This window comes from Microtus oregoni, unplaced genomic scaffold (genome assembly GCF_018167655.1).
Source record: "Microtus oregoni isolate MIOR12 unplaced genomic scaffold, Mior012 000072F_ref0000427, whole genome shotgun sequence".
Taxonomy (NCBI): domain Eukaryota; kingdom Metazoa; phylum Chordata; class Mammalia; order Rodentia; family Cricetidae; genus Microtus; species Microtus oregoni.
The window spans coordinates 1,595,409-1,618,256 of NW_024543979.1; the positions used below are offsets into that span (position 1 = coordinate 1,595,409).

A 22,848-nucleotide genomic window follows, 5' to 3' on the forward strand; every position below is an offset into this window, starting at 1 on the left:
GTTCCTGGACCACTGTTCTGTACACGGGCAGATGGCACGCAGTCTGCTTTCAGTCGTCTGTGATGATAGGAGGACCTGTTGACAACTATGGCTCTTGTCCTGTGCTGTACAGTACTACATCACCAGAAAATCACCCCAGCAAGCTGTACAAATCATCCCCTGGGTAATGGGTGGCTTCACAACAACCCCATAGAATTAATGCATATCAACACCCAAGTCAAAGTGTTACTGCTACATAGAATCATGTCTTAAGTAGTTTCTCCAGGCAGCAACAAGTGGAGAACAAGGGTAAAGTGTGTTCAGTGTTAACGTGCACTGAGTAGAACATAGGTAATGTGTGTGCACTTCACTGAACAGGTGAAAAAGACGAACACATCTGCAAGGACAGTTTTGTTTGTCCCTTCTGAGATGGAGGCAGAGTTACCAGTTCGTGGGCTCAAGCAGTCATCTGGCCTGAGGTGGGAACTGCATGAAGATGCAGAGATTTATCTCGATTCTTCTGTGTTTGTCTGTGTATCCTGGCTGTCCTGAAACTCACACTGTAGACCAGGCTGACCTTGAACTCAAAGAGGTCAGCCCTGCCTCTGGCAGCTCTGGGATTAAAGGCTGTGCTGTCACCACCACCCAGCAGCGCAGATTGATTTTGTTTATTTCTGTGTGTGAGAGAGAAAGAGAGAGAGACAGAGAACACATTCTTGGAAGCTGGAAGGACATTGGATCCCCTGGAGCTGGAGTTACAGATGGTTGTGAACTGCCTAATGTAGGTGCTGAGAACCAAATTCAGTCCTCTGAAGTGCCTCAAGCACTCTTAATTGCTGGGCTCTCTCTTCAGTAAGAATCTTAATGAAGTAGATAAAAAACAAGACTTAAAAACTTTAGAATTTTATTAAATTTATTTGTGGGGGTTTCATGATTATGCCACAGTGAAGGTATGTGTGGAAGTCAGAAGAAATTGTGGAAGACGGCTCGTTCCTTCCGCTGAGGGAGTCCCAAGAATCCAACTAAGGTTGTCAGTCTTCACTGCAGATGTCTGTGCCAGCCGAGCCAGCTCCCAGGCCTGATTTCGCAAACTTCTGGGCTCTTTTCTGTGTTGTGAAACAAGGCTAGTTTCTCTTTTCCAATTTGAAGAATGTTGTAGTTTAAAAGAATGCATCTTTAAGTCTCCCTTGATAACTCGGGGAAGCTGAAAGGTTACTCTGAAATAAAAGCATCTTAGCTGGGTGTGGTGGCATGCGTTCTTAATCCCAACACCTGGGAGGCCGAGGCAGGCAGATGTTTGTTAGTTTGAGGACAGCCAGAACTACATAGAGACCTTGTCTCAACAAACAAACAAACAAACAAACAAACAAACCAAAAACCCATCTGGACTACAGCTCAGTGGTAGAGAAGCTGCCTACCGTTCACATGGCCCTGCATCGATTTCTGCACCACAAAGGTTTCTAAAAAGTACTTCAGATGTGGATGGACAGAGGCCAAGCCACTAGAAAGGGGTCAGGAGATGGGAGAAAAAGAATCTGCAGGGACGAGGAAGGCAACAGAACATGGGATATAAAGGGGAAGGGAGAATTCCTACAGGGAAGGCACAATGAGAAGAGGCTGGGAAGCGAGGGAGGTTGCAGCTGAGTGGAACATGTACACATTCACAGAGCATATACAATGTATGAAATATAAATAGTAATTTCTAAAATACTTTATAAAACATCATTATTACAAACGGTTGAGTAGTAAAAATACCATATTCCCCTACAGTGCAGTAAAACATGAACTTCTCATGTGTTACTCCAGTAGCAGACAGTAAAATAGTGTCTGAACCTCAGTCAGGTAAAAATATCATCTAGCAAGAATCAAAATGTGGGAGAGCGAGGGTATTCAGTGTCCTCTTCCGGGCTTCCCATCTCTGTGTCTATATCTGGGCTGCTTGAGGACGTTTTGTTTTGGTGACTGCTTTGGGACTCTATCACAGGTCTGCTTTCTGTCTCCTGCAGCCGTGGTTTCTTCCCAGGCCACTGGTCTTGTGTGTCTACATCTTTACGCTTAGTTATCTGGGCTTCAGGCAGTGGACTAGCGTCAGGGCTGTGAATATACTCCACCATTAGGGTCAGCTTATCCACATCAAGATGGTGCTTCATGCTACATCCACTTTGAGAAATATGTCTATTTTTCAAAGAAATAACACAAGAATGAAGAACCTCAGACTCTGGAAAAAAGGTTCGTAAAGCTTGACAAAGAAGAATGTTCTCCTGGGGGTTGTTTTGGACATTCTTCTCTCCTAAAGAAAATAAGAAAGAGCTTAACGTTAGTTTTACAAACTTATGATTAGCTGTAAAGTAAAAACTATTCCAAAAGACAGATGATTCAGAATAAGAATGATGTAACACTAGATTCCTGTCCTGTGCCACTCTATTCTAAGAGAAAAGCAGTCTTGTACCTTTTTATCCGACACACCCACACCCACTACAGTAGCGTGTTCACCGTTTGGGATGGTTACGAGCACAGTGTCATCACTACTTGTAATCCCAGTCCATCGGGTCATTGGTCAGGACCACGGCTCATGCAATGCCAAGCTAGCGTCTGCAGTGTTCATCTGCTTACCTGCTGCTTTAATCCGGGCTTGCTGCTCTTTTCTAACTTCTTTTAATCGGTTTACATCCATCATTAGTCTCTCTACTTCCCGTTCACTTTGTTCAACTTTGTGGCATATACTCTGCACAATAAAACAGTGCACAGATGAAAACATTCCAGGTTATACTAATGAGGCTTTACAATATAACATTCTCAGACTGTAGAATACCCTTAACCTTTTGTGTAAACCACCTCCATAACAAGCATTTGATGATAACAGCATGCACTGTGGATGTGTTAGCTTTCCATTTGTTTGTGGACCAGCTATTTCCTTGATAAAATTCATTTTGAAATATATATATATATTGGGCTGAGGATAGAGCTCATTACCCAGAATGTGTGTAGCCCGGGGTTCAAGTCCCAGCATGTGCCCCACCCGACAGCTGAGATACATAACTGATTTACATTTATGACGTGGAAGGATTAGCAGTTAAAGATTATCCTTATCTATAGGGAGTTCAAGGCCAACCTGGGCAACACAAGAACCTGTGTCATAAAACCAAAAAACAAACAAAAAACCAACGATAACATAAAAAGTGGCTATGTCTTAAGGAAATTATGGAAGATTATAATTTCTATAAGAGTTATTTTCAAAGTTTCTGTGTTATTTATTCATTAAATAAATTAGTATATAGGGGGTCAGAGAGATGACTCAGCAATTAAGAATGCCTGAGTTAGGTTTCCAACACCCACATGGCAGCTTAAAACTGTTTGTAACTCTAGATACAGGGGAACAAATGCTCTCTGTGGGTCTCCAAGGGCACTGGACACACACACACTGTACACAAAGGCATGAAGGAAAAAACTAATCACATCAAAATAAATAAATCTTTAAAAATTAGTATAGCCAGGCAGTGGTGGCACATGCCTTTAATCCCAGCATTCGGGAGGCAGAGACAGGGATCTCTGAGTTCTAGGCAGCCTGGTCTACAGAACTAGTTCCAGGACGGCCAGGGCTGTTACACAGAGAAACCTTGTCTCAAAAAACCAATGTATATATGTCAGTAGTATACAAAGTGTGTTAATCTTTTTTTTTCCTTTACTATGTTGTACTAACAAGTATGGCTACCATAAAAATAGACTTTAGATATCCAACTGAGAAAAACAACTGACTGATGTTCCAATTTTGAACTCGTGATTTTGTGATTTATTAGAGAAAGCCTCGTGTGTTCCAGGCTGGCCTCAGACTTAGTATGCAGCCAAGGATGACCCTGAAGATCTTCCTGCCTTTACCTCCCCAGTTCTGCAATTACAGATGTACACATCGTAGTCCTGGGGACCAAACTCAGAGCTCTGTGAATTCTAGGCAAGTGTTCTACCAGCTGAACACAGTGCTTGCTTTAAGCAGTACTCCCTAAGGACTTTTCCTAGCAGTGACTGAGCATGGTGAGGACGTTACTACATGCCTTTGGAACAGTATGCAATACTTCTGGGTCATTTTGTTCAATTAAGTATTTAACTTTTTTCTTCCTTTAAGAAGGGCAGGCACAGTGATGCCTTCCTGTAATCCTCATGCTAGGGTCAAGCAGGATCCTGGGTCAGGGCTATGCTCAGGGAAGCTCCCACAGAATGGTACAACCTGAGGCTCCTTCTGACTCTGGGGTCAGATTCTGCTGCAGTCCTCAATCCCCTTCGATTTTTACATTGGTCCAATGACTCTCTTGCACTTGGGATCCATTTATGACTCTACAGTGACCTGCACTGTGCCGTAAGACTATAATGCTGTAGTGATGGTTGTGCTTCTAAATCTGCTTCCTCTTCATCTTCAAGAAGACTATGGGGGCTGAGCCTCATGGCACACACCTTTAATTCCAGCATTGGGGGGCAGAGACAGGAGCTCTGTAAGTTCAAGGACAGCTTGGCCTACTACATAGCAAGTCCCAGGACAGCCAGGGCTTCATAGTGAGATCATTTTTGAAAAAAAAAAAAAGAAGAAGAAGAAGAAAAGAAATAGCTACAGCCAGTATAATGAGAGCAAACTTAAGCTTGCATCTTATCCCCAGAGTCTCTATTAGGAAGTCAAAGGAGTACAACATATACTCAAAAAATGTTAACAATTCATGCGATCTACTGACGTGAACGAACTCTGAAGTGGTCCTGAAGTAGTTACCTTTAATTCTTCTTGTACTGCAGAGTACATTTCATTTATCTTATGCACCTCCTTCAGCGATCCATCTTCGTTAAAAAACTGAGAACTGTGAAAGCAAAGATGGTTTCCTTGGCTAAGTGTATAGAACTGTAGAAGGAAAGGGGAATCCTCCAGCTCCACAGGGTTCCCTTAGTGTCTACTGTCTAGATGAGCCTCACCTGTGTGCTCTCACGGCTCTGCTAAAGCCAGGGGATGTACAGGAAGCGGATTCTGTTTTATAACCCAGTTGATCAGACATTCCCAGGTTGGCAAGCACCAAAGGCACCCTATGAAAAAGCCTGAGGGGGAAAGTTTAAAACAGGGTAAGATAACACCTGCCACCAGAGCAGGCTGCTGTCCTAATAGTATCAGTAAAAACAGCCCCATCATTATTTAGCAAGATAGAATTTTCCTAGATGAGCTAAGTTGAAGCAACTAGATTTTTGTTTTTTAATATTAGGTATATGAGTGTTTTGTCCACATGTATATCCACGTGCCACTAGTGTCCTCGGAGGCCAGAAAAGTGTCCATCTTCCTGAAACTGGAGCTCAGGTGGTTGGGTATGAGCTGCCATGTGGGTGCTGGGAATTGAACTGGAGTCCTTTGGAGAGCAGGCAGTGTTCTTAACTGCTGAGCCCTCTCCAGCTCCTGTCACTCAGAAGCAGAGTTTGAGGCTGATGAGGTCTACAGAGGGAGCTCCAGGACAATCAGGGCTGCACTTTCTCAAAAAACAAAACAAAAGTCATGACGTACACAGCATAAAAAGCTGCATGGACAGTTTAGCAGCTGTCTCACCTGGTCGTGTGCATGCAAGCAAGGATGAAGCTGCCCCGAAGGCCGTGGCAGGCAACACAGGTGACGCCTGAGCTTTCTGTTGCTGTCATTTATTATGATATATGTATGTTTATCATGTTTGTGTGTTCAGAGGACAGTGTCAGAAGTTGGTTCTTTTCCTCTAATGAAGGTTCTGGGATAGAACCCAGGTCTTCAGGCTTGTGGAATAAACACTTTTACCAGCTGGGTCATTTCACTGGTCTTTTTTTCTTTTCTTTTCTTTTTTTTTTTTTTTTTTTTGATTCATGGTTTTAAGTAGTTCAACTTCCATTAAAACTCTATGTAGCTGAGCATAACCTTGAACTCGTAATCCTGCTCTCACTGGAGATCAGGGATTATGGAAATTTACCATCATGCCTGCCTGAGACCTTAAAGGACGGAGAAAGAAAGGAAAAGAAATTTTGTTAGAGATGAAGCTCAGTGGTAGAGCCACTCTTGTCTGGTGTAAATCTCACACTGTGTCTCTGTGTCTCCTCAGTTCACCAAAAAGGCAGAACAGGTTAACCTCCCTAGTCCAGGGTTTGAAATGTGAGGTAGGGTCTTATGTAAACTGACTCAAACTCTCAATCCTCCTGCTTCACTTATTGGGACTCTAAGTTTGCACCACCAGACAGTAAAATGTGTCTGGAAATGCTAAGGTTGTGGGTTCATCTACCCATTCCTTTTCTTTCTTTTGTTTTCTTTTTGGTGTTTCAAGACAGGGTTTCTCTGTGGCTTTGGAGCCTGTCCTAGAACTAGCTCTTGTAGACCAGCCTGGTCTTGAACTCACAGAGATCCGCCTGCCTCTGCCTCCTGAGTGTTGGGATTAAAGGTGTGCACCACCACCGCCCAGCTTAACTTAATTCTTATATTCCCAGAGAATGTAGTTTATAATACCCAAGCGGACTGCTTGGACTCACTGTGGCAGAACAGCAAGAAGCCCTGTCTCTGAAGAAGCTGTACAGGCCACACTTACATACGTACATACGACAACACTTCCAGTTCTAGCACACAGGAGTCCAAGCCATGGCTGCACTGGGCTTCCCCTTCCTTGCCTAGCCTTTGTTTTCTCATCTATTACTTCCTTTGCTGTTACTATGACGCCTTATGTAACATTGTAAGAAAAAACTTAGAGCCACAAAACACTACAAAAAAAATTTAAAAATTTATCTTAAAATAGTCAGGACCAACCAATGCTTACCCCTTTTGAGGTTTATATAAGGCATGTTCCAGGCAGTGAGTGGAGCAGCTTTCTGTTGTTATACTTGGTGTTAACAGCAGAAAAACAAGCTCTGGGCTTGAAAGATGCGTCTGTAAGTTTCTGTGCAATAACTGCTCTCTTAACGTCATTACCTGATCCGAGTGACGACGGAATTTGTACCAGCCCACCACAGTCTGGGGAGAACACAGGAAAATTAATGTATGTTGGTTACAATAACTACATGTCTTCTTGCAGTTTAGCAATGAAACCATGGTCTTAAGCAGCAGCTGCAGTTGTACCCAGTGGCTCGGGCACACACAGGACTGGGACCGCAGGACTGTGGTTAGCCTGGGCACACAACAAAACTAAAAAAAAACCCTGCCACAGCCTTTTTTGTTTTTTGGAGGCAGGATTTCTCTGTAGCCCTAGCTGTCCTAGAACTCGCTCTGTAAACCAGGCCTGCCTAAACTGGGATTAAAGGTATCACCACTAAGCCTGGCGAAACCTACAGGACTTAAAATGGCTTTTCCAACTGTTGGTAAAGTTTGGGTTATACATAAAATAAGTCAGGGATATACTTAGTTATAAACTTTACTTTTGTAAACAAATGGACATAGTACTTTATACTTAGCAAGAAGAAAAAAAGACCCCCAGTTCCTACTCTAAGTAAACAACAAAGTGAAACATTTGCTCTCGTGTAGTCACTGTGTTAGAGAGATGGCTCAGTGGTTAAGAGCACTGGCTCTTCTTCCAGAGGACTGGGGTTCAATTCCCAGCATCCACATGGTATCATTTAACTGCCTATAATTCTACCTCCAGGGGATCTCACACAGACATAATGCACGCAAAACACCAATGTACATAAAATAAAAATAAATCATTTTTAGAAAAAGAATTTATATGAAGGAAACACCAATGTCTCTGTTTCACATAACAGGAATCAATGCCTGTAATCACATTCATGTCCTATGCACACCCTTGGTTTGTAAATGTTAGGCTGTTTAAAATTATTTGAAGGGGACTGGAGAGATGACTGGGTGGTTAAGAACACTGACTGCCCTTCCAGAGGACCTGGGATCAATTCCCAGCACCCACATGACAGCTCATAAATGTATATAAATCCAGTCCCTGGGCGATCTGACACCTTTACAACATTACACATAAAATAAGTTTTAAAAATAAATAAATAGTGGCTGGAGAGATGGCTCTGAGGTTAAGAGTACTGCGTGTTCTTCCAAATAGACCTGGGTTGAATTCCCAGCACCCACATGGCAGCCACACTGTCTGCAACTCCAGTTCCATGAGACCTGACACCCTCACACAAACAAGCAGACAAGTGAAAAAACTATGTTCAGAAAATAAAAATAAATAAATAAAATTATATTAAGATCATTTGAAAGGATCTTGTAATCTGTAGCATGCAAAAATTCATGATTAACAGTAATAACTATTTTAAACTAGAAAATAATTCTCATTACCTTATAGTAATTATAATAAAAAATAACCAGTATATATTATACATTAAGATTAAGAATTAGAAATGGCTCCTGTAAATATAATTCAGCATTTGGAAGGCTGAGGAGTATAACAAGTTCAAAGACATAGTGGGCTACATAATGAGGCTATGTCTCAAAAACAAGACACATTCTTTTTAAAGGAAAACATTCCCTAAATAATCAACATAAGAAATGTATAAACTGCTGTGTGTGCGCACAGGTGGCCATGGGAGTGTGGCAGTCAGAGGACAGCTTGTGAGGGTCAGTTCTCTCCCTCTTCCTATCACGAGTCAAAGGGATTGACCTCAGCCAGCCAGGTTAGTGACAGGTGCCTTTGATTGCTAGCAACAAATGTAAGTTTTTAAAGTCCAACCATTTCCTTTCAAAACATTTTTACACTTACGTATTTGTGTGTGCGTGCGTGTGTGCGTGCACGTATGTTTGTACATAAGTGTTCTACCCATGGGGAGACCAGAGGACAGCACATTGTTCTCTCTCTCCCCCCACCATCTATGGTTTCCACAGACTGATCTCAGATTGTCAGACTAGGGAACTGAACCCAGGACTGAGGCAGGCAATCAGCAGAGCTGCATCCACAGCCTGTGTCAGGATCTCACTGCTTCCCTAGGTGGGTCTCAAACTTGGAATCCTCCCATCTTGGATTTCCACATACTTAGCATAACATGTATACACCCAGTATCTAAAAGAAACTTCTATTATTAAATCTACTTTCATTCTAAAATCAGAGACGTGTGCCAGCATCCCCAGTAACCAAAACTTTTCATGAAATCTACTTTTATACTCACAAACATAAAATTTTTAAGACAAAAATGCATATCTTGGAAAAAGTTGGGGGGCATTCTGACTGTTCAGTAACTTTTATCTGAATATCAAGTACATGGAGGATTTAAATGTAATTGCTGTATAGATAACTGTCTCTGCATTTATATAAAATAATAACCGCAAAGCCAGGCTCTGACATACACCTGAAGTCCCAGTCCCTTACTACAGAGGGACTTACTACAGTTTGAGACCAGAAGACAAAACAAAGAGTGCAGCTATGTGAAAATAAAAAAACCATTTCTATTATGTTCTAGAATATTATATATATACATATATATATATATATATATATATGTATATATATAATCAGACTGGAAAAAGCTGTGGTTAAACAATGTACCACAGAAGAAGTCAGTGTAAATCCAAGCAGTCAAGGAAATAGATGGATACTTTCTTCCATTTTATTTTATATGCATGAGTGTTCTGCCAGCTCGTATGTCTGTGTACCATGTGCATGCATGTGTTCACACAGGGCATCAGAAGGGATCATATCTCCTGGGACGAGATTTACACCTAGTTAAGATTCCATGTGGGTGCTGGGAACTGAATGCAAGTCCTCTGGAAGAGCAGCCAGTGCCCCAAGGTGGATACTTTCAATGACTGGTTTTGCTTTCAGAGAAACACTGCCGGACTTTCTGGGAAGAATAAGTCTCCCACATGCTCTAATGAACACCACTAAGGCTTCTGTAAAAGTACTATGTTTTTAGGAGTGTAAAATAGTGCAAACAGTGCCAATAAAGAAAAGGTAATACCTTTTTGACATTTGAAAGAATTTTCTTCAGTGCGTGTTCGTTTACTTCACCTAAAGAATTATAAAAGCTATAAAAATCAAAATTAAAGAGATTTCAATAAGCTAGACATCTGGGCAGCTTTACTAGCACTTTAAGTTTTAGTTACCCAACCCACGCTATATAACCAAATGCATATCTCCTTCCCTAAAAGAAATAGTAGAGAAAATTAAAAATTAAATTGTAGAAACACTAGATCCACAAGCAAAAACAACATAAAATAGAAAAACTTCTAGGTTTGAGTTTGTCTATCATATTTTTAAACTAAACAGAACAGTAAACTATTCATTAAATACAAGTATCAAAAGCTAATCCACAGTTCACTTATTAATAACTGATAACCCCTAATATAATATGAGTAACAAAGAATAGTACGAAAAGGATAACTTGTTCATCGCTAACTCCAAAAGCTGTGTTTAGGGAATCTGGAAGATGGAGGAGCTAACTCCAAAAGCTGTGTGTTTAGGGTATCTGGAAGATGGAGGAGCTAACTCCAAAAGCTGTGTTTAGGGAATCTGGAAGATGGAGCTAACTCCAAAAGCTGTGTGTTTAGGGTATCTGGAAGACTGAGGAAGGGAGGGTAAATCTGGCTTAGTCCAGTGGTTTTTGTAGTTGCTATATAACCAAATGCATATCTCCTTCCCTAAAAGAAATAGTAGAGAAAATTAAAAATTAAATTGTAGAAACACTAGATCCACAAGCAAAAACAACATAAAATAGAAAAACTTCTAGGTTTGAGTTTGTCTATCATATTTTTAAACTAAACAGAACAGTAAACTATATATTTCTATATCTTCCAAGATATAGAAAAAATAATTCTAAACAATCTAAACATTTACTTCTATCTTTGCTTTCTTCCTGCAAGGGAGACTCCAAGTCATACTTCCTTCCCTATGGTAAAAGCCAGAGGTTGACACTGTTTTCCTGGGTCACTCTCCCCCTGATTTCTTGACAAGGTCTCTCTCACTGAACCTGGAGCTCATAGATTCGGCTAGTTGGTGGCCAGTGACCTCTAGGGATCTTCCTGTCACCCCTCCTTGCCCTACCCTCTGACACTAGGGTTATATGCATGGAGCTTTTACATGGTTGCTGGGGATCCAAAGCCAGGTCTTCATTCTTGTGAGCCATCTCCTTAATCCTAGTCCTTTTTATCATTAAGATGTACAATATTTCTTTTTATAATGCTGAAATACTAAACAAAATCCTATAGGATTTTATAGGTTTCTTTAAAAAAAACAACTGGAAATCCTCAAGTATACATTGGAAATATTTATTTACATAAAACTGACCAACTATATTCTACTTGGCAACATTTTTAAGCTTAGGTTGGTGGTATAGGTCTATAAATCCAACGACTCAGCAGGTTAAGGCAGGAGGACTCCAGTTCCGCCTAAGCAACAACAGCAACTCTAAGGCCAGAAACTTAGTAAGACAATGTCTCAAAGAAAGAAATAAACACACAACTGTGATTACAGGTTAACCTAGCAGGAGTAAAGCCCTTGGTCCAATCTCCAGTACCACAAAGAAACAACAACAAAAACTAACCTCCATTAAAAATGTTTTAATAGGCTGAGGGGTAGCTGGGTTCACTGAAGGACATCTGCTATGACATGTGTGACTTGGATAAAGACTGAAATCATGGCAGGTCCAGAAACCGATGCCCAGTTCCTGGGTTCAATCCCCAGAGAGGTGGACAGGGAGGAAGAAAAGGAGAGAGGAGATAAAAGAGGAAAAAAAAGATTTTTAATGCTGTCTAACATGGCCCACTTCTAAGCATCTCAACCTGATGCCTAAGGCAGTAAGGCCTCAGGGTAAATAAGCATAGGCTAACAGTATAGACGCGTGAGAACACCGATTTTATGTCAAGTTGTATTATACGGAAACATAGTAAGTCAGGTGTGGTGGCACGTGCCTATAATCCAACACTTGAAAGGCAGAGACAGAGAATCTGAAGTTTTAGGCTTGCGTGGGCTACATATTGAGACTCTGTGTTGCCTCCCAACTCTCCAAAAGGATATACAGTAAAGAATTCATACCTAAGTGCCAAATTTTTAAGATAGGTTTCATTGACCTATTTTCAAGGACCTTCTAGACTTCTTAGAGGAGCACAGAATCAGAGTGGCGATATAGTTAGTGCCGAGCTAGTACAGTTCATCTGTACACGGCCAGTCAAGACATGCCAAGTCTTCCTCACTGTCCCTACAACCCTTAGAAATAAACATTTTAAGAAGGGCTGTATAAAAACAATTCACAGGGTTATATTTTGATAACGTTTGTAGTAAATTATAAAGCTGGCTATTAATGCCTATCTAACTTGGACTTCAAAAGATGTCAGCAGAAGACTTAGTTTTAAATATATTCATCAATATGACTTATAAGGGGGAAGCATCAACATGACAGGTTGTTAGAAAGCCTGGAGCCTACGGCTGGGGCTTAGCAGAAACTCGCTCAGCATGCGTGAGGCCAAGTCGCACCCCAACACCACACACACAAGCCATTAAAAGGAAATGCCATGTCTTCTAGTTTTGTCCTACTGTTAAGTCAGTGGTTCCCAACTTTCCTAATGCCACCCTTTAATACAGTTCTTCAGGTTGTGGTGACCCCAACCACAAAATTATTTTGTTGCTATTTCATAACTGAATTTTACTACTATTATGAATCATAATGTAAATACCTGTGTTTTCCAATGATCATTCAACCCCCAAAGGGGTTGTAACCCACAGGTTGAGAACCACTACATGAAGTAGCTCTGTGTTTTCCACTAATTGTGAACTTTGGCCTATCGTGGTTTTAACTGAAGATGAACAGTAAGTAACTTCATGAATGAGATATATCCAGATAGCTCATGTCCTCTTTACCTTCAACTTAAGAGCTGACAAGATCCAGACATTAGTGGATCAGGTGGTAACAAAAGGAGAAACAATTAACAAATTGGAATCAAAAGATAGAAAAGTGGGGCAGTGGTGGTGCACGCCTTTAATCCCAGCAGTAGAGAGGCAGGCAGGTGAGTCTCTGAGAGTTTGAGGTCAGCCTAGTCTGCAGAGTAAGTTCCAGGAAAGCTGGGGCTACAGAGAAACCCTGTCTTGAAAAACAAAGAACAACAACAACAAAAAAAAAAAGGAAAACAATCTATTATTGACATCTAAGTACATGTCAGTTGTGAATTTATAATATGAAATGAGAGGATCGGGTGTAAGAAGAAAACACAATCCTCTAACTAAACTGGCTTTTCAGCGGCAGGGAAAGCAGCTGAAGGTAATACAAGCACTGAATTATAGACAGGCGCACTAGTGCACCTTAAACAGACAACAAACCTCCTTCCATTCGTGACTGAGACACTGTTAGTTGTTCAAATTATTTAACGTGCAAAGAATAATTTCCATAATGGGTGACTCGCTTGTTTTTACTGATGCTGTTACTCACCTAAAAAGCCGGTAGCATGGAATGTATTTCTGAATGTCTAGAAAGAAAGGATTTAGGTTATAAGTGCAGTAATCGTTTGCCCATGCTGCGAGAGGAATCACGTGACTCCCCAGAGACACAGGGCTAAAAATCCTACCTGGAACTACATGTTATATTCACTAGCCAAAGACAAACATGTAGGACCCAAGTGTTGATCCTCCTGCCTCCACCTTCTAAGTGTGGGGTTACAAGTATGTACCACTATACCCACTCATTTTTTTTTTTGCAGTGCTTTAAAAAAATATTTAGGGTATATAGTTTAACAGTTTAAACACACACACACACACAGGCTAGAGAGATGGCTCAGTGGTTAAGAGAACTGCCTGCTCCTCCAACAATCCTGAGTTCAATTCCCAGCAACCACATGGAGGCTCACAACCATCTGTAATGAGATCTGGTGCCCTCTTCTGGCCTGCAGGCATACATACAGACAGAATACAGAGAATACTGTATACATAATAAATAAATAAATAAATAAATAAATAAATAAATAAATAAATAAATAAATCTTTAAAAAAAGCGCGCGTGCACACACACACAGCACACAGGCAAGATGGCTCATCAGGGAAAGGCACTTGCTGAAAAGCTTGACCAACTCAGTTCAATCCCTGGAACCCACATGATGGAAGGAGAGAAACGACCCCCCTCCCCCACAGTTACACATGACATGGGTATCCCCCATAACAATTAAAGTGTTACAAAAAGAGCAGTGCCATTTATAACTACCCAAACCATACAGAACTAAGTGACTCACCAATTGTATAAACAACTTTAACACTATCCATTTGTGAATCAGTAATGCTATTCTTGGCTTCACCTTTCACTTCACCGAGAAGAAAACCTTCCTATAAGAATAAAAATAAGAAGCCGTATATGAAACACACTGGAGAGGATTACTGTTCTGTTTCCGAATCATCTTTTCTCAGCATTTTACAGTGGATACACGTGAGGGTAGCTGGGAAAGGCTGTACGGAGAAGAAAGCCCTGACTTTAAACAGATGGGTCATAATTTGGGAAGGCAGAGCTAGAAGCACTTAGCAGTCCAAAGCAGAAAAACTGAGAGCCTGTCTAAGGGCCCAGCAGAGCGGTTCATCGTGGAGGACTAACGACAGCCGTCACTGTACAACCCTTATTACTAGCACTGTGTGGGAAGCAGCTCTAGACACCCGAGCCCTTACACTTTGGAAAGAAGGCACAGCACTTCACACGCCCTTCTCGACACTGCTCAGTACTCTGGCCTGTTTCAGTGCAGTCCCCAAAGCGCCTTTATATAGTTTTAGTTTCTTTCAATATGTTACCAAGAATTTATTGCAAGATGCTACTTCCCGACCTCAAAGTTTTAAAGTGAGTGTTTTTGTTTGTTTTGTATTTGAGTCAGGGTTTCTCTGTGTAGCCCTGGCTGTCCTGGATCTTGCTCTGCAGACCAGGCTGGCCTTGGAACACAGAGATCCACCTGCTTCTGCTTCCCGAGTGCTGGGAATAAAGGCACGCGCCACCACCGCCCAGTTTACAGTGAGATTTTTAGATCTCCTAAATTTTAAAAACAGGCTTCTAATTTTTTTTCCACTTTGACTCAGTGGCTTCGAAAGTAAGCAAAAGTTTAACGATGCATTTACACATGTGACCCTGGACAAATCTGCATTTGTAACAGAAAGCGGCACAGAAAGTAGCTGGGCCGTCCACTCTCAGGAAGGGTTGGGGCAGCCACCCTGAGCCCCAGAACCCACACCGGCCAACCCCCTGCGGCTGACAGCCGTGGCCGTCCTCACGGTCCTAGCCGCGCACCGCCGGCGGGGCACGGCGCGGGGATCCCTCGCGAAGCAGCGGGTAGTGAGCACGGAAAGCGGCAGGATCTCCCGCGCCGAGCCGCAGGCCGCCGGGAACTGCACCCCTAAACTTGACCAGGTCGGAAGGGCCTGGATGAGAGCCGGGGAGGGCGCCCCGGTCCGCGAGCCCGCACGGCCAGCAGGAGCTGAGGGCAGGGGCGGCTGGGACGACAGCCGCACGCCCGGCTCACCGTGTCCGAGTCGGTGTTGAGATGCTGGAAGGTGAGCGCGCCAAACACGAAACCAGACAGCACCCCCAGCGTGCTCTCGCCCTCCATTCCGCCGGCTCAGGCGCTGCCGCCACTACCGCGGCACGTGACGGGAGGCCCGAGGGCGGGGCATGAGGGGCGGGGCCTGGGGCGGGGGTGGCGCCTGCGCACGGGAGCGCGTGTTTTGGAGGGAGTGCGAGTGTCCTCTAGCTCAGGGAGGACAATTCTTGGATCAGCTTGGCTGAAATACCGGCATGCAGGCAAAATCCTATTTATGGGTAGTTTAAGGCAATTAATGGTTGTAAGAATAAGAATTGCTTGGCAATATTTTAATATCACAGATATGTCCCATCTTGGTTTTCTAACTGTATTATATTACACTATTGAAACTTAGAAGACCAATAGTCAGTTGGGAGGGGGGGCTTTCTTAGGTTATTCCAGCTGTGTTGCATTCTTCTGTATATGCGTGTGTGTTTTTAACATTATGAGAGTTTAATGCATGTGGCGCGCGAACTGTACCGAGGGGGTAACACAGACGCAGGTGTTACAATTGGAGACACCTCTGGGATATCAGGAATTACAATTAATAAAGTTTCTGCATGGTTATTTCAGGGCTGAGAAGCTGGGAAATAACAAGTGGCCTTCTGCCAACACTGCAGGACACCCCCCCCCCACCGCCCCTTCTTGTTCTCTCTCTCTCTCTCTCTCTCTCTCTCTCTCTGTTTTTTTTTTTGTTTGTTTGTTTGTTTGTTTGGTTGGTTTTTTTTGAGACAGGTTTCTCCCTGTAGCATTGGAGCCTGTCCTGGCACTAGCTCTTGAAGACCAGGCTGGCCTCAAACTCATGGAGATGCGCCTGCCTCTGACTCCCGAGTGCTGAGGTTAAAGGTTTGTACCACCACTGCCCAGCTGACCCCTCTCTAGGGGAAGTATTAGCTAAAATGGAGAAAATTAAATTACACAAAGTTGCTGACTGCAGCCCATTCCCCCACCTGTAGTCATATAGAAAATGTTGACCACCCAACTTCTCCTGTCAGCTGGGTAATATTTCAAACAGCCCCTGAGGTTAGCAAAGGGTCAGCAGATGTCTAGAGGACGTAACCAGAGGGCTGTTGCTATCCCCCCTTAGATAACAATAGCCTATCAGGAACTAACAGCTGAACTTTACCTAATTTGGCCAATTATGATATAGGATACATAATTTTGCATTTTGAAACTGTAATCTTGTGAGTGTTTTGTAGTTTTTGTCTTTACAAACCCCTTACAATAGTAGACAGGGTCCTTCTCCCTCCATCTGCTGTTTCAGACTGGGAGGCAGAGTACCCGAGCTAGCCTGTACTTAATAAACGAAACCTTGTTTTTGCATTCGGAAGTGTGGCTCTGTGTTAGTCTTCTTGGGGGTCCTAGGACTTGGGTACAACAGCAGTACATCTCATATGTATCGTGTATATTATTATACATTATATATATATATATATGTATGTGTGTGTCGCTGTCACATTTAATTTTCAGAAAAGTAGTATGTGTATCTAAAGAACTACATGGACAGGGGTCAAGGTTGATTGTGATGGCAGAGGAATAAAAATAAGAGTCCTAGCTGATGAAGGTCCCACTCAGGATGTAGTTTTCCTAACCCTTAACCTCTGCACTTCCTTTCCCTCCTTGTGCAAGAGTTTTCATTTACCTCAGTTCCCTGACGTGGAATTGGAGGGGTGGGGATAGTTTTCTAGTCTTCTCAGAAGAGTAACTCTTAAATAAACCTTTGCTCCAGCTCTCATTCCTGCAGCACTGGCTTCTGTGTGGAGCAGGTGAGCTTGGATCCGGTAACATTTCTGCTGGACTTTGCATTGGGTGCTTTCCTATGTCTCTGATAAAACGCCATGGCCAAGACATCTTCCAGATGGATGAGTTCTTCTGTTACAAAAGGACAACATCAGGAAGTGCAATGAAATGTTGAAAAACCAAAGTTCCTCCATCTTGTCCTTTGCCTCCATCTTGTGTTTTGTGTAAGCAAGTTTCTGTAAAAATGTTCCAGTCCTCAGAAATGGCTAGGGGCAAAAGTAACAGGGTAGCCTTCTTGAACATACAGATAACCGTAGAATGTCCCTACCTGAAGGTCAGCCAATAAGAAATCTTGACAAGCAGGTGAGGGTGAGGTTTGAAATTAAAAATTCCTGAAAAATCCCTAGACATGAGCCAATCAGGATTGAACCCATTGCCCCAAACCCTGCTAATGTAACTTTCCTGGGTTTTGCCTTCCAAATAATGCTGTCTAGAAGGGTGGGGTACCACTTCTCGCTGCCACGCTGACGAGGTCCAGGCTGGCTGGTAATTGCTTTTGCATTTCGGTGAGTCAGTCTCCCTGGTGGTCTTTTGGGGTCCCCAAGGACTGGGCATAACAACATGACCAGTTGAACTAATCTGAAGGTCTTTCCGGCACTGGAAACACTGATGTAACTCACCATTTTGGGTAAAGCAGCCTGAATTAATTCCTGTGCAGGGCCTGGGGGTGAGGGTGATGCTCTTCAGATTCACCTGGGCCCTTGATGTTTGACAGAAAAGAATGTCTGCATGGGATAGAGTGAAGCAAATTTAGTGGTTAAGAAGAATGGCAAGAAAAACCTGAACCATCAAATATGAACATCACAAGAAGAATGCACCTAAGTACCTTGGTGGTTGCCATATTTGACTTTGGGGCTTTGAAACAAATTAGTCCAAAGCCGGGTTTAGAGATTAGGGGAAGTATAGCCTGGTAAACTTATTTTTCTTGCCTGCAGAATTTTGTCCTTGGAGAGACTTTCCTAACTCATCGTGAAAGCTTGCTGCTGGAGTGCAGGAGCGTTGGGGCAGCTTCAGCTAAAAGCATTGACTCTTCACTAGGACAACTGGAGGCAGGGTGAAAGCTTGGCATTTCTGCTTTTATTTCGTGTCTGTCTCCTTTACTCGGAAGGCACAGAGGTAAATCTCATTGCCATTAAGCTTTTTTTTTTTGAGTCACCTTGGATTTGAGGGACAGCAAAACTTTACAGGTCCGAAGAACACAACCTCATCACAGAAAAGGACAGTTATATCTATAAAGGCAGGAGCTCCTCTGGCCACAGACCTAATTGTTTCTCAACAACCGTCTTTTCTTCCTTAAATGAAAAGACTTCTTGAGACCTCTTTGTGGGATTGGAGGTGAAACCAGGTCAGGAAGACCAGGTCTGCTCAGTTATGAATACATCTTGCCTCTGGGCTAGGTCTTCCTCTATTTAAACCTAAATCTACCCTGAAGATGAACTCGGAGTGATCAAACTCATATGTTTCCTTGCCCAATGGTGCCACACTGAATCATCTCTTCTTTCTGCTCTTCACCTTGTGTATGTGGTACTTACGTGGTGTGTTGGGGTGGATGGGCAAATCTAGTCTTCCAGGGTTGCTAGAGAACATATATCTGCCCTAAAAACTCTGGTTCCACTATGAGAGATATAATGTTGAGCAAATGGATCCTTGTTTGTGTATGAGTCACAAGGAGGTAGATAAAAGGGTTCTGCAGTCAAAGAGTATCTTGGTAAATGTTGGGTCCAGGGGGCGTCACACAAAGATGGGGACAGACCAGAAGCAAACTTTATTCCAGAAACCAGAATCCAGGAAAAAGATAAATAAAATAAAATAAAATAAAATAAAAAAGCTCCATGGGACACAAAAAGCTAATCAGCTAGCTGAGACCACAGCCAGAGATGGATTTTAAGGCTGTGGCAGAGGCCGGTTTCTGAACCCACCTTTTTATACTAGGGGCACCAAGCATTAGGTCTGAACGAAGGAATTTTTACAACCTCAAGGTAAAACTCAGATACAGATTTTCTTACTTAACAATCTCCATTAACAGAGTTTCTTAGTTAAACTAGTGTTTATACTTAATCAATTGTCTTTCTTGGTACTTCCAGGTGGTGTTTACTGAAGCCCTGTGCTCTCCCCTTTGATGCTGCCAGTTTCACATAGCATGGATAATGCATAACCCAGAGGCCATAGATCTCTTTCCTAAAAGTTGACTCAGCTCATATCCATAGGCTAGCTGTCAGTTTGCAGAGAGATGCTTTGGCCTTGTAAACAAAGCTATGGGTTGTAAAGTGAAACAACACACTATTATTAGTTAATCCTCAAGCTGCTGAGAAAGCTGCTGACAGTCTCTTCTCATTCTCCTAGACTTATAACTTTATATTTTCTTATTTCTACATTCTTATCTTTGGAATCTACATTTTTATATTCTTATTCTCGGACCCTTCAGTGATCAGGGGCTTAAGGAATGCCACAAAGTAACACCAAAAAAACAAACCTCATGCAAGAGATTTATTGGGGATGCGGGAACACAAAATGGCTGTCTCTACGCTGGGATGGAAAGGAATTTTGGGTGACTGTCCAAGCAGTGAGATGTCTCTATCAATTCTGGAGTTTGGAAGTTGCTTACAATGCACTTCCTGTTTACTTAGGTAATATTATATCCTTCTGGAGTCTTTGATGGAGTGGAAGAATAGATAGTTATAATTATAGTTTTCTTTAGTTATGACAAAAGATAAAGTAAATATAAATGCTGTAACTGTAATTCTTGCTTGATATCTGTCTTGTTATATGTAATTTTACTATGTTAAAGTTAAAACCTTCCTTTTTATTTAAACAGAAAGAGGAAATGGTGTGGGAAGTCCTTCTGTATAAGTGTTGATTTTATTGGTTAATAAAGAAGCTGCTTTCAACCAATGGCTTAACAGAGTATAGCCAGGCTGGGAGAGATATATATAGAGAAAGGAGGCATAGTCAATGAGAAGCCATGGAGCCTCCAGAGGAGAAAGTAGGACTCTCAGCTCCTCCAGCACCATGTGTGCCCACATGCTGACATGGCCTGCCATGATGATAATGGATTGAACCTTTTAAACTGTAAACCACCACCTCAATTAAGTGTTTTCCATTATAAGAATTGCTGTGGGCAGGGTAATGTTGGCGCACACCTTCAATCCCAGCACTAGGGAGGCAGAGGCAGGTGGATCTCCATGAGTTTGAGGCCAGCCTGGTCTGCAGAGTGAGTTCAATGACAGGCTCCAAAGCTACAGAGAAACCCTGTCTCGAAAAAACAAACAAACAAAAAGATTTATATCTGGGTCAGGTGTCGTGGTTTACACCTTAATCTAGCCCTGGGCAGGCAGAGGCAGGCAGATCTCTGAGTTCAGAGTAGCCTGGCTTATAGAGTATGTTCCAGGACAGCCAGAGCTGTATAGAAAAACCCTGTTTTGAACTCCCCTCCTTGCCTCTCCTCTCCCCCCCTTCAGCCCTCCCCTAAGGTCCCCATGTTCCCAATTTACTCAGGAGATCTGTTGCGGGAGGTCCTCCCACTCCTCCAGCCTATCACCGCTGAGGTACCAGCCCATTGGGGCATGGTTTCTCTCCCTTTAAAAAAGCGGCCACTTCCCTCTCCTCTCTCTCTTCACTTCCTGCTCCGCCTGCGACTAGACTCCTTTCCTGGTTGCATAGAGGGCTGTTGCCTGGGACAGTGATCTGTAAGTTTTTTCCCCTTTTAATAAATACCACCCTATTAATCATAATCCCAAATTGGTGTGGCATTGTTTGTGACTTACACCTTCATTTTGGCGCCCAACGTACTAATAATGAACAGAAGAATATGGTACTCCTAAGAACGATTGAATCTTTATGTACTAATAATGAACAGAAGAATATGGCACTCCTAAGAACGATAGAATCTTTACAAACTAATAATGAACAACTAATTGACAGGATTAAAATTATTGAAAATCAGAAGTTATCTGAACAAGTGGATACTATGACAGACAAAATTGATTCCATATCCAAGGGTATTAGAAAGTTACCTGAAAGGGTTCAGGCTGTTGAATTTGACCTTCAGACTTTATCACAAAGTTTTGATAAGGTAACAGACAGAATGTACCTCCAAGATGGGAATCTACATGATATACAAGAAAAGTTTAAGGAGGACATGGTATCTTTGAAGAAAAAAATTAAAGCTTTGGAATCACAGGTGCAGAATGGGGACCAAAAAATTGATACCTCAATGAAATCACTGGAAATATATACAGGTCAGGAGATTCAGGATTTAAGAGAGACAATGATAAAAAGATTGGAAAAGATTGGAGAAATTATTGCAGCTGGTGAACAGAGTAAGGAGGCACAAGGACAGGATACAATGCCTCCACCAGCTATTAGAACTGGCTTACCCAGGGTTCTAGTGACAAACCCTATACTTAATTCTGACAAAGCGTCAACTTCTAAAGGCTCAAAGGGAGTCAGAGAAGCTAGATGGACGCCAATAGCAATGAATGATCTAAAAGAAATTAAGCAAGCTGTTGTTAATTTTGGCTTGCACAATGCATATGTAAAGGAAATGATAAGGACTTGGGCTTCTAATGCTAGAGCTACTCCCCATGATTTCCATCAGTTAGTGTCTGCAGTTTTAGATAATGGACCTTCCTTGATGTTTGGAATTTATTTCAGAGAAGAATCCAAACATATGGAACAGCAAGGAAGAGCAAAAGGTATTGAGGTTTCCCAAGATCAAATTCTTGGTGCAGGAGAATATGCTGATCCACAGGTCCAAGCTCTTTATGACGATGAAGTACTGTGTCTATGTCACCAAGCAGCTTTAAATGCTTGGAATAGGATACAAGATCCAGAAAAAAGGGTTGAATCATATACCAGAATTAGGCAGGGACAGAGAGAACCCTCTATTGACTTTTTGCAAAGATTAATTAAGGCTCTGGACATAGGGGTAACAGACCCAGAAGCTAGACGAATACTTCTTGAATCTCTAGCTTTTGAGAATGCAAACATAGAATGCAAAAAGATAATTGGGCCTTTAAAGTCTAGATCAGCACCTATGGATGAATGGATTCAGCATACGATGAATGTTGAGACGTTTAGCTATAATGATGAATCTTGGGTAGGAGAAGCGATTTCCAAAGCAATGAGGAGACATCAAACTGCCAGGTGTTTTAATTGTGGTAAATTAGGACATTTGCAAAGGAATTGCAGGCAAAGAATTTCTAGGAATAATATCTCTTCTGGGAATGACAAAAATAGGAGACCTCGGCCTTCAGGTATATGTAGGAGATGCGGTAAAGGCAGGCATTGGTCCAACGAATGTAGGTCAACAACAGACAGACGGGGCAATCCGATATCATCGGGAAACTCCTTGGGGGGCCTCTTGCAGGCCCCCAAGCCAACAGTGGCCCAGTCATTCCCAGTCACAGTGGAGAACGTGCCTCACCAAGAAAATTAAAAGCTCCAATTTCTGCTGTAAAAAGTAATACTGGTCTAAATGATGAATTACGTGTGGAGGATGAGTCAAAAAACCCAATAGGACAGAGTAAACGTATATTTTGGCAGACTTCTATTAATGATCAAAGACCAAAGCTAAGAGTCTGTATAAATGGCACTTTTATTGAAGGCTTATTAGACACAGG

The 22,848-nt window shown here is 42.3% G+C and overlaps 1 protein-coding gene across 2 annotated transcripts; it reads right to left on the bottom strand.

Annotated features, from left to right (window-relative positions):
• Window positions 1–874: 874 nt before the first annotated feature.
• Abraxas1 (abraxas 1, BRCA1 A complex subunit) lies at window positions 875–15,481 on the bottom strand. 2 transcript variants are annotated; one of them, XM_041641942.1, is made up of 9 exons: window positions 15,371–15,481; window positions 14,108–14,198; window positions 13,315–13,351; window positions 9,856–9,922; window positions 6,765–6,958; window positions 4,930–5,049; window positions 4,733–4,817; window positions 2,593–2,704; window positions 875–2,269 (listed from the first exon to the last, which is right to left on the bottom strand). In XM_041641942.1, the coding sequence occupies exons 1-9, from the start codon at window positions 15,455–15,457 to the stop codon at window positions 1,845–1,847; spliced, it is 1,218 nt and encodes a 405-aa protein (XP_041497876.1). In that variant the 5' UTR covers window positions 15,458–15,481; the 3' UTR covers window positions 875–1,844. The 2 variants fall into 2 exon arrangements, with proteins under 2 accessions (XP_041497876.1, XP_041497877.1); XM_041641943.1 differs by lacking the exon at window positions 9,856–9,922 and having other exon boundaries at window positions 6,917–6,958.
• Between the last annotated feature and the right edge of the window lie 7,367 nt (window positions 15,482–22,848).

Excerpts from the sequence above, each read along its gene's own strand:
- Abraxas1 (XM_041641942.1), bottom strand. The coding sequence starts at position 15,457 with ATGGAGGGCGAGAGCACGCTGGGGGTGCTGTCTGGTTTCGTGTTTGGC. Across the intron at positions 6,959-9,855 it reads TTCTTTCAAATGTCAAAAAG|ACTGTGGTGGGCTGGTACAA; the intron begins GTATTACCTTTT and ends TGTTCTCCCCAG. Across the intron at positions 2,705-4,732 it reads CAGTACAAGAAGAATTAAAG|AGTATATGCCACAAAGTTGA; the intron begins GTAACTACTTCA and ends TTTATTGTGCAG.